The sequence below is a fragment of the Gymnoscopelus microlampas genome (assembly GCF_963454915.1).
Source record: "Gymnoscopelus microlampas genome assembly, chromosome: 1".
Lineage (NCBI taxonomy): Eukaryota > Metazoa > Chordata > Actinopteri > Myctophiformes > Myctophidae > Gymnoscopelus > Gymnoscopelus microlampas.
The window spans coordinates 3,810,768-3,830,689 of record NC_139962.1 but is presented as its reverse complement, the minus strand read 5'-3'; the positions used below and the strand labels follow the sequence as shown (position 1 = coordinate 3,830,689).

The 19,922-nt window shown below is 42.9% G+C and overlaps 1 protein-coding gene across 1 annotated transcript; it reads left to right on the top strand.

Annotated features, from left to right (window-relative positions):
- Nucleotides 1–6,163: 6,163 nt before the first annotated feature.
- Nucleotides 6,164–19,778, top strand: LOC311049197 (H-2 class II histocompatibility antigen, E-S beta chain-like; the record flags this gene model as incomplete). The annotated part of the gene is made up of 7 exons (XM_084062689.1): nt 6,164–6,176; nt 6,836–7,108; nt 8,367–8,583; nt 9,701–9,768; nt 10,264–10,377; nt 10,903–10,965; nt 19,675–19,778. The coding sequence occupies 6 exons, from the start codon at nt 6,164–6,166 to the stop codon at nt 10,944–10,946; spliced, it is 729 nt and encodes a 242-aa protein (XP_083918815.1). The 3' UTR covers nt 10,947–10,965; nt 19,675–19,778.
- Between the last annotated feature and the right edge of the window lie 144 nt (nt 19,779–19,922).

Genomic DNA, 19,922 nt, shown 5'->3' with positions numbered 1-19,922 from the left:
ATGTTTGAGTCATCCTAGGATGTTTGAGTCTTTGTGGGATGTTTGAGACATGCTAGGATGTTTGAGTCATGCAAGGATGTTTGAGTCATGCAAGGATGTTTGAGTCATGCTAGGATGTTTGAGTCATGCTAGGATGTTTGAGTCATGCAAGGATGTTTGAGTCATGCTAGGATGTTTGAGTCATGCTAGGACGTTTGAGTCATGCTAGGATGTTTGAGTCTTTGTGGGATGTTTGAGTCATGCTAGTGTAGCCCCTACAGTCAAATTAGCCAGAACCGGCGTGCAACAGCCCTGCCAATCGGGCTCAGCCCTATTGGCATGACTGGTAACACGTCGGACTGGCGAGTGGGAGCATCGGGTTCAATCCCAGCTCACTGCGTTCCACTACACTAGGATGTTTGAGTCATGGTAGGATGTTTGAGTCATTGTGAGACATTTGAGACAGATCACATTCGTATTTGACTTTGTTCAGCTTGTGAGCGTAGGCAGTACCCAGGTCCCATTGCCATTTTATGCCAGGAAAAAAAGTGAATTCATAAGCAAAAGCAAATAATAATGGTATTAAAAGTTACCAGAGTTTGTGGATGTTGTGGCATGGGGGATATCACATGTAAAAGTGTACATTGTTTGTATATACCTGTCAGTGTGTGTAGAATCTGCACAGATATACACCGTGTATTTGGCCTCAGTTAATAGTTTTGTTGTTGGGTTGTACAGCGCTGCGCTTGTAACTGTTCTCTGTTTTATAGAAATGGAAGAAATTCAACTTTGAATGAGGACAAATGATTAACTTAAATAAATACATTTATATATGAACTAAATGCTGCAAAGTGCCGTGCTTCAGTGAGTGACTACCTGTACGCACATACACAGACATAAAAGGGGTTGTAAGTGATATGTTTTTGTTAAAATAAGTGCTAAATAGTCCTATATTTCCTATATTAATCATTGCAATCCAGTGTTTGTTCTCCGGCTCTTTAGTAAACAGAACATTCATTTTCATGTCAGGATGCCATTGTTATCCAATCAAGAGAGAGAACATACAGGATACAGGATAAACAAGTGAAATTGGAAGTGATGAAACACAAACACATTTGGAACTGGAACACGATATATTATTGAAGCTGATAAATGACCTTTGTGGAGTTTCTCTTCTTATTGGATAAAATAGGTATCCTGAGCTGAACATTTTCTGTTTACTAAAGAGATGGAGAGACGAGGAGAACCTGATACTGAACAAACACTCTATACAATGATTACTATCACAATATAGAGCTGTGACTTCATCACTCTCAAAATATTCTTCTTTATATCGTCTGACGGGTAGAAACCTCATATGTCCAAAACTGTTACTTTTCAGGATTCAAATTCAAAAGCATCAAAAGTAACAGATCTACAAGCTCAAAACGCGTCGCTTCGCACTACGCCTCGAGCTTGTAGATCTGGTACTTGCTTGCTTTTGTGGGACGCTGTAGTATGATCAAGTGCAGGGCCGGTGCGTCCATACAGGTGACCTAGGCGGCCGCCTAGAGCGGCAGTTTGGAGAGGCGGAAAAAAGAGTCGGGGAAAAAGAAATAATAATAAATCGGTAAAATCAGAATTAAATAACACAACCCTAACCTAACCCTAAAACCGAAATAAAGTAACCAAAGACACACAAAAAAGTCTGGCAGAAACCTCTGAGTTTTTTCCTAAATGAATGCCCTACTTGATCATGCAGCGTCACACAAAAGCATCAAAAGTAGCAGATCTACAAGCTCGAAACGTGGCGCGAAGCGTCACGTTTCGAGCTTGTAGATCTGCTACTTTTGATATTTTTGAATTTGAATCCTGAAAAGTAACAGTTCTGGACATATGAGGTTTCTACCCGACAGAGACGATGTAGTATACACACCTTTTGTGAGTAATTAACTATAAGGTCCAATTGGACTGTAACATCTTATGCAATTAATGTTATGGAATGATGCTGAATGCTGAATCCACTATATGAGGTGCATGGAAATACCTTTTATTGTACAATTTGAAATCACCATTTATTAGCAACTTTGGCTCTAATGCCATGACAGCGATTCCCTGGTTCGATTCCCAGACCAGCTCGACCTTTGCTCTTTGTCACTCCCTTACCTTCTCCCCCACCTTCACTGTCTCTACACTGACCTATCCAAATGAAGCAGAAAAGCCCGGAAAGATAAACATTTAAATTTGAATGCATTTTACTATTCTAATATCCGGACCTGCAGACAACAGGAAGTTGACATTTTTATTTAAAAAAACAAACAGTACTGGGTTTGATGATGTTCCATATTGTCTGAATCAGCTTTGTTTGTGTTCGTTTATGTGCTAAAAGAGTGACTTTGAGAGATGTTTCACCATACAATGTAAGTCTATGAGGAGCATATTTTGAATTATCAATTGCTAATCAATGGAGCAATTATTTTTGATTTCTTGTCCACCTTTGGAGTTACATCATAGCGAGGTAAATACACAACCCAACCCTCTACCAAAGTGGTCTTGTCCTTTAAGTGATAGAAGCTTCTAGATCATGTGACAACAATCTCTCTCTCTCTCTCTCTCTCTCTCTCTCTCTCTCTCTCTCTCTCTCTCTCTCTCTCTCTCTCTCTCTCTCTCTCTTCTCTCTTTCTCTCTTTCTCTCTCTCTCTGTGGCTGCTGAGTGAATCAGGAAGTGAAATTCAAGTTTGAGTTTCCAGTCAGAAAATTCAGTGGTGAGTTCAACCGCACGCAGGCACGCATGCACGCATGCACGCACACTCTCATGTGACACTTTGATCACATGACCAGTGTGTTTTTAAAGACATTGTGGCAGCAGTGAGATGTAATGAGGCTTGGATTGATGTTTAATGAACATGAACAGCATTTTACCAGCAACGCTGAACACACACACACACACACACACACACACACACACACACACACACACACACACACACACACACACACACACACACACACACACACACACACACACACACACATTTGAATACTTTTATTTGGATCTACAAAATACAGTAGCATACAAGATCCAAACATTTTTTGAAGAGGGTTCCCGGTTTGATTCCTGACTCCTCCTGATGAAAAAAAAAGGGGGGGGGGGGGGGGGTTTGTTCCCCACATAATGTGAATCAGTTTGTTTAGTCTCACTAGTCACGCTACGAGTTAGAATAAAAGATGAACATACCAAACCATTTTTATACCAAAAGAAACTAAACGATTATACCAAACTAAACAAGTTTTAAACTAGGGGAATCATTTTGGAGGCGCACGGCGCTGGAGGTTCCGGTCGTGGGTTCCGGCCGCCTGATGACGTAAAGTTATTTCCACTCCAGACCGGACCAGAAACCTGAAAATGGTATTTGATCCCAGGCTACCTTTAACCACTCTGATGCTCCAAGATGTCACCTTTGACCTTTGACCAAGAAGATGTGGTTGAGTCATTGGTTCTCAAAGTGGGGTCCGGGGACCCCCAGGGGTCCTTGAGGGAGTCCCAGGGGGTCCCCAGCTAAATGATGGATAAAAACCAAGTGGACCCTTATGGGTCTGTAACTCTGAGAGTGTACAAATGGAACCAAATGGACCCTAACGGGTCCATTTGGTTCCATTTGTACACTCTCAGAGTTACATTAACATTGATTTTACAATATAATTTGGGGTCTCAGAGATATAAATGCCATTAAATGGGGGTCTGTAGCCTAATAATGCACGTAAAACTGGAGGCCCTTGAAATGAAAATGGTTGAGAATCACTGCTAGAGCCGTAAAAAGCTTCTCTTATGGGGGTTCTTGGGCATATCTTTTCAAATGAGGGTCCGCGGGCTAATAAGTGACAATTTGGGGGTCCTTGACATGAAAAAGTTTGAGAACCACTGAGTTAGGAGGTCAAATGTGACTCCTTTGTGTGAGAATGTAGAACACCTTAGCTTATAAATTAGTAAAAGTAAATGAATAGATTAAATAGACTTTTAGTGCACAGCCTTCCAATCCAATGGTCTCTGAGTTGTGTCCATATGAAGTGTGAAACACTGTGTAACACTGCTGTAGAACCATATGTGTGACATTCAGTTTATTTGGTGAGACTATTCTCTTACCAGACCTGAACAGTGTTTGTGTAAAGTTTGGTGTGGATTGGAACCCCCCACCCGTTGCCCTCCAACAGCAACTACATGAGAAACATTATTTATTTTATTCATATTTTAAATAATCTGTAATCACTTCAATCTGAAGTGATGAACTTTAACCCTTAGCCTCCCATCATGTCTCATCTGAAAGCTTTTAATTAATTCTAACATTTTACTTTCTTTCTTTCTTGTGTTTCTCTTCAACAGAATCAGAATCATCTTTATTGTCACATCACAGTTAAAGGTGTGAAGAAATGGGTGGAATTATTTTTTTGTGCAGCTCCATCGTTTTAGTTATTTTCAGAAAGAGAAAGACATAAGGTGCATAAGGTACAGTATGTACATGAGGTTAGACATAAGATGCATAAGGTACAGTATGTACATGAGGAGACATACAGTAAGGTGCATAAGGTACAGTATGTACATGAGGAGATATAAGGTGCATAAGCAGCAGCTATATACCATATATGATTATGTGCAATAATCCAGACTGTCGTCTTTCTGGAAACAGATGATGTAACATGTTATCTTTAATCTGATTGGCTGATTCTTCTGAACTAAAGAACGAGTCCTCCTTCATTCTCTTTCAGACTCCAGAACTTCTCTTTCAGTAAGCATCTGTTTATTCTGAAATGTTTATTCTCACCTGTTTATTCTCATCCGTTTATTCTCATCTGTTTATTCTGATCTGTTTATTCTCATCTGTTTATCCTCATCTGTTTATTCTCATCTGTTTATTCTGATCTGTTTATTCTCACCTGTTTATTCTCATCCGTTTATTCTCATCTGTTTATTCTGATCTGTTTATTCTCATCTGTTTATTCTGATCTGTTTATTCTCATCTGTTTATTCTCATCTGTTTATTCTCATCTGTTTATTCTCATCTATTGAATTCAGTTCAGTTTTGATCAGTGATGATGAAGATTACAGCCACCCTCCTCATCCTCTCCTCTGTACTTCATGTCAAAGCGATCCCAGGAAGTAAGTACATTATATTTATGTTATTATATAATATATATATTTATATCTACTGTTATTATGTAAAACCAAATATGAACAATGCACAATACAAACACATGACATGCGCACGCACGCACATACGCACACACAACACACACACACACGCACACACACACACACACACACACACACACACACACACACACACACACACACACACACACACACACACACACTGCGCACACACACACACACACACACACACACACACACACACACACACACACACACACACACACACACACACACACACACACACACACACACACACACACACACACACACACACACACCCTCCTTTTACTACCTGTATATACAATATTGAATCAGTGTGAATAAAACATTTGACAGGAAGCTACTTTTAATATCCAACCTTTCACTTCATATCAGAACCAAACATGATTGTTTAACATGATGATTATGTGTTATTGTCACTGTGAAGAAGTTTGTTGTTTAACGTCATCTTTGTTTTATTTCCAGTGTTCCATGAGGACATTCTAGTCTATAGCTGTTCAGACACAGTTAAAGACTCATATAAAGAGTGGATGATGGGACTGGATGGTGAAGTGATGATGTACGCAGACTTCAACAAAGGGAAGGCGGTGGAGCCTCAGCCTCCGTTTGTAGATCATATCACCTACCCAGGAGCTTATGATGTAGCTTTGGGTGCGCAGGCGTTCTGCAAAGCCGCGCTGGACACCGTTCGCACTTCCTTGAAGAAACCACCAGTGAAAGCTACATGAATACTATTAACACAATAGTTATTAACAAAAAAAATCGGTTGAACACACACACACACACACACACACACACACACACGCACACACACGCACACACACGCACACGCACACACACGCACACACGCACACGCACACACACCCCCCCCCCACACACACACACACACACACACCCCTTTACTTATTTATTTGGATTTTCAATATAAAGACATGAATTATGTCAAAATCCAAGATAATACGATTATACAACAGTTACCATCAAAATAAAATCAGAATGTATTCATATTGTGAGGCATATCTCTCTCTAAATAACAACCTTTTTGCAAGTGTTATCTCTGTTATCTGACTGATAGTCAGACAGACAGACAGACAGACAGACAGACAGACACTTTAGCTTAAGTAAAACATTTGAGTACTTCTTCCACCACTGAAGGATGGTAGAGTGTGTTGTTAATATTGTTTTATGATCGGTTAATTAATGAATTAATGAATTAATTAAATTAATTAAATTAATTAAATTAATTAAATTAATTAAATTAATTAAATTAATTAAATTAATTAAATAATTAATTAATTAATACAAAACATTCGCGCATGAGTCGCGCACGCATGTATGTTGCATACATACATGCAAACATGTGCGCACGCATGTTGCATCCGCAACACAGGTGCGGGGGGGGGGGGATACAGTTTATGCCTGGTCAACATTAGAGTCCAGCAGCTGGACGGACAGACAGACAGACAGACAGACAGCCGCACTAGACAACTGGACACATAGAGAAACAAAACCTAAAACATTTTAATGCCAGATTTCACATCCTGAACCTATTGTAGACTTTATGTAGAGACATATTTGGCTGATGGGGGGCAGTTAGCCTAGTGTTGATATTATACAGATGAATAAAACTGAACATTAATGACTTTTTTCATTGTCGACTACTTCCAGATGGATATGTGTACTATGACACTCACCGCTGTGTGTATAACTCCAGTGAGCTGAAGGACATACAGTACATATACACATGGAATTTCGATGGTGATGAGCTGCTCAGGTGGGACAGTAGAGTAGATCAGTATGTTGGATACACTGAGTTTGGTGTGAAGAACGCAGAGCGCCTCAATAAAGATCCTAGAGCACTGGCTGGGAAGAGAGCAAACCGAGAGGCATTCTGCAAACACAACATTGAGAACTACTACTCATCTGTTCTGAACAAGAGAGGTGAGCTGATCTCAGAGCAGCACTCAACACTCATCACCTCATAAACTATAACATGAAATCACATGATTCTATTCAGAGATGATTAATGGTGTTAATATTGATCATATAATAATTATTACATATTTCTTTATCTGCTGAGAAACATTTCAGATCCTCTTGATTTATACTGTAACAGGCTGTCACGCAGTGGAAATAGCAGATCTACAAGCTCACAACATGTGGTGTCACCATCGTACAGTAGTATAAATGAAACATAGATCTATAGGCGTGTTTTCACCTACATATAATGACCTGCCTAAAACAAAGACACCAGGATTAATGTTTTTAAATTATCGTTAAAAAGAACCATGCAGGCTAAAACACACCTCTATACACTTCATCATTTCACCACCTGTTTTTATATTTTAATTATTGTCTTAACTAGTTTGTTTGTATGTTTTTAATCACAATATTTTACAGGATTATGAGTATTGTTTTGTTTGTTTATTAAGCAATATCATTTTCATACAATGATATTGCTTGGTTTATTGTTGTTTATGTAAAGCACTGTGTAACTGTGTATTATTTATGTATGTTTAAATGATATTATATAAATGTATTCTACGTTGTAGAAAACTGTAGAGACTATAGACCAATTATTTGTTTACTAACATTGAGCCTGGACGCACAGGTGATTGTTTCACGCAATCAATTCCCAACCTGTTTCGGGGTGCACTGCTTTCAGCACACCCCAACCCCCTCTTGTGTGTGTTGGCTAGTGAGACGCGTCCTAACGAGACCTGATATAATGGGTTTCGTTGCGCGCATACTGGCTGCACGCAGCCAGTATGACGTCGTCTGTTAAGGGGTCTATAGTACAATCTACAGTACTCTGGTGCCATCTGGTGGCCAAACACTGACATTTACAGTTACAATTTACAATGTAGGCATTTATCAGACTCTCTTAATCCAGAGAGATTTACAGTAAGCAAGGTAAACATGAGGTAATACATCACATGCATAGAAATAGTAATCTAGGATGTGAGACAGCAACTGGAGGGTCAATGGAGGGAGAGGAGAACGGGGGAGAGCCGGGAAATGTGAACATTTTGGCTGGTTGAAGAACAAGTGTGTTGCAGCTTTTGGGATCATTTGGATGATATACAATCATTAATGATAATAACATGTTCCTACTTCCTGTGACGGTTATATTATACGGGTAATAATAATAATAATAATAATAATAATAATAATAATAATAATGATCTTATTTATCCAGTGGAGCCCAAAGTGAGTCTGAAGGCAGAGACTCCCCCTCGTCGTGGTGAACACACTCACATGCTGAGGTGCAGCAGCTACGACTTCTATCCTAAAGTGATCCTGGTGACCTGGTGGATAGGTCAAGAACCTTTGACCTCTGGTCTCTCCTCTAATGACGAGCTGTCTGATGGAGACTGGTACTACCAGTACCACTCCTACCTGGAGTACACACCCAGGTACACACCTAACAGACACCTATACATAGAAATACACACCTCTACTGGTACTACCAGTACCACTCCTACCTGGAGTACACACCCAGGTATACATCGAAATACACACCAGACACCTATACATACAGTATATGCTTTAAAAACAAAACAAGTGTTACTCACTTGCTGAAAATTGCCCATTAATTGGTAGGCCAATATTAAGTCTCACACACACACACACACACACACACACACACACACACACACACACACACACACACACACACACACACACACACACACACACACACACACACACACGATTCCTCTTGAGTCCCGTGTTTATCATCAGTCTACTCCAGACACAACTACGCAGCAAGCTCGTCGTCGTGCAAGCATGACGAACGCACACAGAGACCCGAGAGCGAGTGTGCTATACATGAATACACACACAGGAATACGCTATAACGTGCATATCTCGTTGCTAAGTTCTCTTGCCTTCCTATTTTTTCTGCAATGGGGAGGGAATAGTGGAATACACAATAAACACTAGAGCGGAGGAGAGCCCAGCGGGGCATTCACGCTCCTACACAAAAATAGTCAAACCTTTTTTTTTCTCCAAAAAACTAAATAATAACAAAGATCAACGGATCAATGTGTCGAAGCGCGGCGCGTTTCAGCGTGTAGATCGTCTACTTTCACAATCTGTCCTAATGTTAGTGCTAATTAACAGCTGCTCACTCACTGCCAGACCGGGCGGGGAGGAGGGGCCGCTTCAGCTCTGAGCAGATCCACATGGACACACATTCAACTTGAGGACACACGCACGTCATGATTATTTTAGGTGGAGAAAATATCAGTATAAGCTTATCTTATTGCCTATAACGGTCTAGTGCTATGGTGCCTAATTGTAGTTGTGTTTTTGATCTTACATTTAAATATAATAGTTAATCGTTTAGTTTAGTAGTTAGTTAGGTGCAGAGGAGGCACCTGTGCGTAGGTACTGATCATAGAAAACATGCTGTGCTTTTTGAAGAGGATCATCATTAGAAAAACGTGTGTGTGTGTGTGTGTGTGTGTGTGTGTGTGTGTGTGTGTGTGTGTGTGTGTGTGTGTGTGTGTGTGTGTGTGTGTGTTACAGATCAGGAGAGAAGATCACATGCATGGTGGAACATCCCAGCCTGACCGCGCCTATCAAGATGGACTGGGGTCAGTTACTGTAATCTACTCTATTCTACTGTAATCTACTGTAATCTACTGTATTCTACTGCATTCTACTATATTCTACTATATTCTACTGTAATCTACTGTGTTGTGTTACACTGCATTCTGTTTTAAGGGTTCAAGGATTCTTCTCTTTTTGTACCTGAAGGTACATTTGTTTTGCAGAAAGGAAACACAGCAATCCAATTAAAAACAAGACACAATAATAATACAGACACCAGAAATAAGAATCAATACAAATACATTAAAACATCCTAAAAAAGTAACCATTCTAATAAGAAGGTCATGACAGGAGCCTCACCTACTTAGAGCTTAAGTGACTTGTCTAGATCAGGTCCATCATCTTTGTTTACTAATGGCTGCAGGTATAAAGATATTTATAGCATTTATAGAATGTATAATGTATTGTATTGTATTGTATGGTATTGTAATGTAATGTAATGTAATGTAATATCATTCAAATAATATTTGTATTGTCAGATTTCTCCATGCCAGAGTCAGTGAAGAACAAGGTGGCCATGGGAGCATCAGGTCTGGTTCTGGGTCTGGTCTTGTTCCTGTCTGGATTCATCTACTACCAGTGGAAGAAACAAGGTGATTAACATGTTTAATTAACATGTTTCATTAATTAATCTACTACCAGTGGAAGAAACGAGGTGATTAGCATGTTTAATGAACATGTTTAATTAACATGTTTCATTAATTAATCTACTACCAGTGGAATAAATTAGGTAAGATCAACAGAGGATCACATGACATGTGGAACCCTCACATAAATGCAAACAAACAAACAAACAAACAAACAAACAAACAAACACACATGTAAAGCCACAACCTAAACTGGTTTATATTGGTTTAGAACCTTAACCAGTTTAGACCAGTTTAGACGACCTAGTTAGAGGTCAAAGTGTGTTCTATGTTGTCACATTTAGTCTTAAATAAGAGTCAAATGTTCACATTAGTTCTGATGCAACATGTGACCCTGATGACTGAACCCTAATGTTATTGTGTTATTGTGTTGTGTGTACATGTATGCATTTTATGGAGAAATACACACAATACAGTACATAGGATTTATTTGTGTGTCTGTTTTAACTGTCTCTCTTCTTCTTCTATCAGGTCGTATTCTGGTGCCGACGGCGACAACCAATGACGATCTTTAGACTCCTCCCACACACCCAGGTTCACTTCCTCTTTCTTTGTACTAAACCTTTTTACATACATTCATACAGTTTTAATGTATAAAAGTGTATATGTGACAAGGGTGAAATGAGGGGTTCTTAAAACTTTTGTAATTTGTTTTTATTGGTGCTTAATGTGTATAATTGCCTCATTTAACCCCACCATCTTATTATTTTTGTACCAATTATTATTACGCACTGTATTGTTTATAATTGTTTTCCCCATGATCCCCTGGTCACATGTATTGAGAGACATTGAGTGGCAGAGCGGCAGTCACGCGGTCACGCCCAAGGCCACGGTCATGGCCAATGTCCCCAGACAGACTGTCACCACGGACAAATGAAAGAAGAGGGAGGTGTGGTTTGGCAGGTACAAAAGCGGAGGCGGGACCGTTTGAAAGGGAGAACAGAGCACCCAAGTGACAGAGGCGTCAGTGAGGAGAAGGACAGCAGAGGGGAAGGTTGTGCCGAGACACGGAGTAGAGGAGTGCATAGATGAAGTAGACATACCAGCCACCTAGGAGTTTGGAAGCCGAGGTGTGCCTACATTCAAAGGAGAAACCAAGAGGAGAAAGCGATCGAACTGAAGGGGAGGAAGAGGCGAGTGAGACCAGACCATATGAGAGACGAGTGAGACCAGACCATATAAGGAGCGCTGAGACTGGAAAGTGGCGATAACGTTGCATACGCAACCAACTCAGCGCCAGGTGTAAAAACCTGGCTGGCGAGTGAGTATTCGAACAAGCAACGTTGAATCCCTGTATAACCACTGCCTGAGACAACGCAAATGTATCGTGTAAATGCACAGTGAACTGGTCTAGATCTCTATAATTGCAGGCGGAGAGAAAGAAGAGAGAAGACGAAGACGACTGGCCTCAAACCCTTTCCCATCTTACCCCCATATATGGACATGCAGCATTACCCCTGAACAAACCGTGTTGAGTATCTTGAAGCACTTTATTGGCACAGCACTTTACTTGAAAAGTATTTGTTGCACAGAAACCCCCCATGCTAAGGAACCCTTGTGATTAAGCCCCGCGTAATTTGCACAACTTTATAATTTATTTTATAGTTGTTGTGTAGATTAATTGTGTTTTGTATGTTTATATAGGTTTTATTAGTATAGTGTTTATTTGATTGTTTTTAAGGCACAGAAGCCAATGTATTAGGGACCCAATAAATATGACTTACCTTTTTTTGATACACTGTATTCGTGTCCAGTTTCTTAAAGGGATATTCTCATGCCAGTGTTGTATTCTCAAAACCAAAAGTATTGAAACTTACCAGTTAACCTCGAACCTGTGAAAGCCTGAAGAAGAAGTTAAAGTGTATTCAAAGGGGACTTCCCTCTATAACAAAAGTGGCGTAGTCGACAAACAATTAGTTCAGATAGGACTCACAGTAATTACGCACCCAGCACTTTATTGTGCATTTATATTTTATTGTTGTGAGTTTTATTCTGGATTATTTATTAAAGGAGAAGAGTGCAATAGTACAAACAAATTGCAAGTCAAATGTGAACAATTTCGGCCCTGTTCACATATTTGGCGTTGGCGGCAGGACTGGTTGAGAACAAACACATGAGAATACCCTTAAGAGAAACTGTACTGTTTTGTTGTTTTTGTTGCTTTTTGTTTTTTGCTTTACGGATTCAGAATGATGATGATGGCGGTGTATCCCGGTGCCCCATGGTTACCCACCTTTGGTGGAACAGAAGGCGAGAGTAAATATAGGGAATGGAAAGACCAGATTAGAGGATTATTAAGTACCCAGGAACTACCAGAAATCAGGAAAGTTGCTATTATAATTAAAACGCTAACCAACGAAGCTAAACGGCAGATTAGTGTGGTTGAGGAGGGCGAACGCGACACAGTGGCAAAAGTTTTTAAATACTTAGATGCTTTATATAAAGAAACTGTCTCTGTCGCAGAAATGCGCTCACTATTCTATCGGTGCGCACAGCGCGCAGGAGAGAATGTACAAACTTACACCCTGAGACTTAGAGAGCTGTTTTGTGGGCTGCGGCAGCACGACCCAAGCACCGCTCCCTCCGAAGCCATTCTTCGTGATCAGTTTGTTATGGGTTTAGCTGAGGGCCCCCTGGGCCAAGCCTTAAAAATATATGCTCGACGACACCCAGATGAAGATTTTGCTGCTTTACGCGAAGAAGCCTACCTGTTAGCTGCTGAACATGGAACTACTGAAATAACGTGCCACGCTGTTAATCCTATTTCTGTCCCCTACCCTTCTCAGGACCCTGCTTGGAGAGAAAAATTAAAACAGGAAATCATGGACGACGTAAAAACTCAAATGCAAGGATTCACGCAGGAACTCATGAAGGAAATCAGACCGCTCCTCCGCACTGGCACCAATGACGCACGAGCGCGCACTCCACCGCCACCTGAGCGACGGTATACGGCCTCTCAGCGCTACGAATGGGATGAAGGAGGTAGGCCGATATGTAGCCAGTGTAGACAGGCGGGTCATATAGCGAGATTCTGTAGATCCGACCGAAGTCAGTTAAACTAGTACGCCCTGTCGCCGAGGTCCGGGGGGCAGAGGTGCAACGTTCACAAAAAAAGTTAAGGGCCAATGAAGTGTTTGTGGGGGAATGTCCGACAATTGGGATAACAATGGGGGGAGTCCAAATGAGGGGTTTATTAGATACGGGGTCTCAAGTCACATTGATGCAGCAGAGTTTGTTTAACGAAAAGTTCTCGCAAGATAAAATGGAAAATGGGCCTCTGGTGTTTAGCCTACGGGCAGCAAACGGCCTTGATCTACCCTATTCTGGCTATGCCATATTCGATTTAGAATTAGAAGGACTGAAAATACCGGGAAGAGGAATCGTAATTGTAAAAGATGAACATTGTATTGAGCCGCTGATCATTGGGATGAACGTAGTCCACGCAGTGTGGCATGCATTATTTAAACTCTCTGGGAGGTCTGTGTTTCCATGCCAACAGGAGAGGACACCATGGAAAAAAGCATTCGCCGCCTGTAGGAGAGTGGAGGCAGTGACCCACGAAGACGGAGCATTGGGCTATGTGTGGCCTGTCGGCCGACGGAGAATCCGAGTCCCCGCCCGCAGTGAGTTAGTAGTATGGGGCCGTGCCTGGAAAGGTCCAAATGGAGCCGAATACGAGGCCCTGATGGAGGCCATGCCGGAAGGAACTGATCTGGGAGTGGCCCGAGCGTTGGTCACCGTGCGTAATGGCCGAGTCCCCGTGCGCATCTGCAACCCCCACGCGTATAGCGTGACCGTGGGCAGACATCAAAAGTTAGGGAAGCTATATCCAGTGGAGGAGGCCGACGTCCGTGGACGACGAGACCTGAACCTGTCCCTAGGAACCGACGGAGCCGTGGAAGTGTCCCTGGTGAGCATCGAAGACGAGGGACCCGTGAAGACCTTACCTGAGGAGATGGAGGCGTTGACCCGGCGAGATGACCTACCTGACCAGCAGAGAGAAGAGCTGCATGCGATGATGTGTAAATGGAAGAAGGTGTTTGCAGTCCATAATGAAGATTTTGGGCAGACGGACGTGGTGCAACACCAAATACCAACTGGAGACGCGGCACCCATCCGCGAGAGGCACCGACCGCTGCCGCCCTCCATGTATAGAGAAATGAAGACCTTATTGAGTGACATGCTGGACAAGGGAGTGATAAAAGAGAGTTGCAGTCCCTGGGCAGCGCCCATTGTCCTGGTGAAGAAGAAAGATGGCAGCTGGCGTTTCTGTGTCGACTACCGTAAACTGAATGCCGTGACGCACAAAGATGCCTTCCCTTTACCTCGGATTGAAGAGACTTTAACAAGCCTGACCAAGGCTCAGTGGTTCTCCACACTCGACCTGGCCAGCGGTTATTGGCAGGTGGGTATGGACCCTCGGGATCGAGAAAAGACAGCGTTTACCACCCCTTTAGGACTGTTCGAGTTCCAACGTATGCCGTTCGGTTTATGTAACGCCCCCGCGACCTTCCAAAGATTAATGCAGCGATGCTTGAGTGGCCAGGTGACAGAGTCATTATTAGTGTACCTCGATGACATTATTGTATATTCACCTGACTTTTCCTCTCACATGCAGCACCTTGACCAGGTTTTCGAGCGGCTGTGGAGACACGGATTGAAACTGCGCCTCGATAAATGCAAGCTTCTCCAACCGGAGGTAAAGTTCTTGGGCCACGTTGTAGACAAAGAGGGAGTGCGCCCGGACCCTGAAAAGTTGGCTGCGGTAAGAGATTGGACCCCACCCTCGACTGTCCGCGAGGTCCGCGCTTTTCTAGGTCTGGCTGGTTATTATCGCCGCTTCGTGTCCTCATTTGCTGCCATAGCTAGGCCGTTAAATAGTTTGTTGATCGGAGTCCCGAATGATGTGAAGTCCCATCAGTGTAAAATAGAGTGGTCCCCTGAATGCCAAAACTCGTTTGATGCTCTTAAAACTGCCCTTACGCAGGCTCCAATACTGGCTTATGCAGATTATGACCGACCGTTTGTAGTGTATACTGATGCGAGTGGCCGCGGGCTCGGCGCCGTTCTGGCACAGGTCCAAGATGGCCAGGAGCGAGTAATCGCCTACGCCAGCCGAAGTCTACACCCTACCGAACAAAATGATGCAAATTATAGCTCCTTTAAATTAGAACTCTTGGCACTTAAATGGGCAGTGACCGAAAAATTTAAAGATTACTTAACTGGCGCTCATTTTACGATTTATACAGATAACAATCCTGTTGCGCATCTTCAAACAGCTCGACTAGGCGCGGTGGAACAGCGCTGGGCAGCCCAGCTAGCATCATTCACCTATGATATAAAGTACCGACCTGGAAAAAGCAATGCGAACGCAGATGCCCTGTCTAGGTTCCCTGTTCAACCTGTAGGAGTGGCCGTAGTGGAGTTGGCACCGGTGGAGAGAGAGGACGGGTGGGCTGGAGCTGAGTGGCGGGGAACACAGGATCGAGATCCGGACATCCAGATGGTGAAGAGTTGCGTAGAGCGGAGGAAACTGCCTACCCTTATGGAGAAGAGGAGTTGGTCACGGGAAGCCAGGCAAATGTTACGACAGTGGGACCGGTTGCGCATCAGAGACAATGTGTTGTATAGGCAAGTGATTGATCAGCATACACAAGAATGTTACTTACAGCTTGTTTGTCCAGGGGCGCGACGAGAGGAGGTGTGGAAAGGACTCCATGAGGCCTCGGCACACGCCGGAGTGGACCGGACTTTGGCGCAGCTTCGGCGCCGGTTCTACTGGCCGGGCATGGAGGGGGCGGTGCGACAGTTCCAGCGAGGTTGTGTTGCCTGCAGCCTACTGAAAGACAGGATAGAGCCCAGGGCCCCCTTACAGCCATTCGAAGTATCGTATCCTATGGAGGTAGTGGCTATTGATTTTCTCACATTAGGTAGGCCGAATGACGCATGGCAGAATATTCTTGTAGCAACCGATTTATTCACCAGGTACAGTTGGGCTATTCCAACGCGTGACCAAACTGCACCCACGACTGTCCGTGCGCTTTGGACACATATTATTCAGCCATTCGGTTGCCCGGCTCGTTTCCATTCGGACCGAGGCCCGAATTTTGAATCCGAATTAATGCAGCAATTGTGTCATACATACGGTATTACTAAGAGTCGCACCACCCCTTACCACCCAGCTGGTAATGGGGGGGTGGAGAGGTTTAATCAAACACTGTTAAACATGTTGCGCTCTCTAGATACTGATCGCCAAGGCAGATGGAATGAACACTTACCTGAGTTAGTACACGCTTATAACAATACTGAACATGGTGCGACAGGTTATGCGCCTGCGTACTTAATGTTTGGTCGCCACCTGAGGCGTCCGGTAGATGTAGCATTAGGAGTACCGTTGTCACAAAATCGAATGGGAGTGGGAGATTGGGTGCAAGATCACCAGAAACGAATGGCCACAGCGTATAGGACAGCCGAGAAAAAAATGGTGCATATAGCAGGACAGCGTAAACAGGTCTATGACCGCCGAGCCGGTATGCCACCATTGTTACCTGGAGAGAGGGTGTGGGTACGAAACCGGAACCGACAGGGACAAGGTAAACTGGGCCCATGGTGGGACCCAGAACCTTTTGTGGTATTGGAGAGGGTGGGGGATGCGGGCCTAGTATACAGGATCCGACCTGAAAAAGGAGGGCGAGATAGAACGATCCATAGGAATGCATTGAAAGTGTGTATAGCCCCCAGGTCACCGATGGAGAGCCCCGAACCTGCCCCAGTAGCCGAACCGGTGGGACCAATATGGCCGCCTTATGTAGGGTTTTTCCCCGGTCCTAGGGAACCTGAAGGTCCGCGGCGCTCTGGAAGAGCGAACCAAGGACAGCCACCTGAGAGGTACGGGCATGACGTTTAGAACCAGTTGCCAGGGACTGCCAACGAAAAAGTAGGGGGGAATGTGACAAGGGTGAAATGAGGGGTTCTTAAAACTTTTGTAATTTGTTTTTATTGGTGCTTAATGTGTATAATTGCCTCATTTAACCCCACCATCTTATTATTTTTGTACCAATTATTATTACGCACTGTATTGTTTATAATTGTTTTCCCCATGATCCCCTGGTCACATGTATTGAGAGACATTGAGTGGCAGAGCGGCAGTCACGCGGTCACGCCCAAGGCCACGGTCATGGCCAATGTCCCCAGACAGACTGTCACCACGGACAAATGAAAGAAGAGGGAGGTGTGGTTTGGCAGGTACAAAAGCGGAGGCGGGACCGTTTGAAAGGGAGAACAGAGCACCCAAGTGACAGAGGCGTCAGTGAGGAGAAGGACAGCAGAGGGGAAGGTTGTGCCGAGACACGGAGTAGAGGAGTGCATAGATGAAGTAGACATACCAGCCACCTAGGAGTTTGGAAGCCGAGGTGTGCCTACATTCAAAGGAGAAACCAAGAGGAGAAAGCGATCGAACTGAAGGGGAGGAAGAGGCGAGTGAGACCAGACCATATGAGAGACGAGTGAGACCAGACCATATAAGGAGCGCTGAGACTGGAAAGTGGCGATAACGTTGCATACGCAACCAACTCAGCGCCAGGTGTAAAAACCTGGCTGGCGAGTGAGTATTCGAACAAGCAACGTTGAATCCCTGTATAACCACTGCCTGAGACAACGCAAATGTATCGTGTAAATGCACAGTGAACTGGTCTAGATCTCTATAATTGCAGGCGGAGAGAAAGAAGAGAGAAGACGAAGACGACTGGCCTCAAACCCTTTCCCATCTTACCCCCATATATGGACATGCAGCATTACCCCTGAACAAACCGTGTTGAGTATCTTGAAGCACTTTATTGGCACAGCACTTTACTTGAAAAGTATTTGTTGCACAGAAACCCCCCATGCTAAGGAACCCTTGTGATTAAGCCCCGCGTAATTTGCACAACTTTATAATTTATTTTATAGTTGTTGTGTAGATTAATTGTGTTTTGTATGTTTATATAGGTTTTATTAGTATAGTGTTTATTTGATTGTTTTTAAGGCACAGAAGCCAATGTATTAGGGACCCAATAAATATGACTTACCTTTTTTTGATACACTGTATTCGTGTCCAGTTTCTTAAAGGGATATTCTCATGCCAGTGTTGTATTCTCAAAACCAAAAGTATTGAAACTTACCAGTTAACCTCGAACCTGTGAAAGCCTGAAGAAGAAGTTAAAGTGTATTCAAAGGGGACTTCCCTCTATAACAAAAGTGGCGTAGTCGACAAACAATTAGTTCAGATAGGACTCACAGTAATTACGCACCCAGCACTTTATTGTGCATTTATATTTTATTGTTGTGAGTTTTATTCTGGATTATTTATTAAAGGAGAAGAGTGCAATAGTACAAACAAATTGCAAGTCAAATGTGAACAATTTCGGCCCTGTTCACATATTCAACTAGAAAACATACACAAAACAACATGCTTGTGTAAGAAGTGAAACAACTAGCCTGGTAAACCATTCCGGTCGTGTGAATTCACATTATCATGTGTCTTCTGCTTAATTTCTTATAATAATGAATCTAATAATCAAATGTAATAATCAAATGATTTGTTGTATCAGACAACACTGATGGCAATGTGGTCAGATGGGGGGGGGTGCTCTGTGAACTGTGTAGTTTGGACCATTCATCATCAATCAAATATAAACATGTTTTACATGACGCAGGAGTTTAGATCCCATAGCCTGAGAGGACGTTCAGGTGACTCAGTTAGGAAGTGAAGAGACGACACAATGCAGCCAAACTCTGAACCAAACATTTGAACACAATATTTCAGTGAACTGTACCAATGAATCAGTTCAATGAACACAATATTTCAGTGAACTGTACCAATGATTCAGTACATTGAACACAACATTTCAGTGAACTGTACCAATGATTCAGCTCATTGAAAACACTGATCATTCCATCACTAGCAGGATCAAAGACAGAACCTTGTGGTCCAAAGGAGAGGGTTCTACCAACTGAGCTGCCCTTCCTACTAAGATACACTATTGACAAAGTATTGGTCAAATGTTGTTTAAATGGACTGAGTTGTTTCTACTTTGATGGTTACTGTAGTTGCAGGGAAGGTTAGGTTTTTAAGTAGTTTAGGCCTACTAATAACTTGTTCATGATCTATTAACTATTAATAGCATAAATCATGTTAAAGCATTAACCACCATGTTCACACAGTTAATACATTCTGATTCTTATTGGTTTATTGTCTTTTCACAGAACACCTGGGTGTGTTTTCAGAGAAGCAGAGAGTCATCGCTGCCCCCTGGTGGAGAGAGGAGTAAATACATGTGTGTCCATTCAGCTTTTAAATACTAACTAGACACGTCGCAATTCTGGGAAATTGCAAAGTGTGGTTGCGCCGACGCCGGTCGCGTGCCATTCGAATCGGGTGCCGATTGGATCCCGCCTTCGTGATACGTGCTGTTTTGATTTTAGGAAATAGGCCCCTCCCACTAAATAAATAG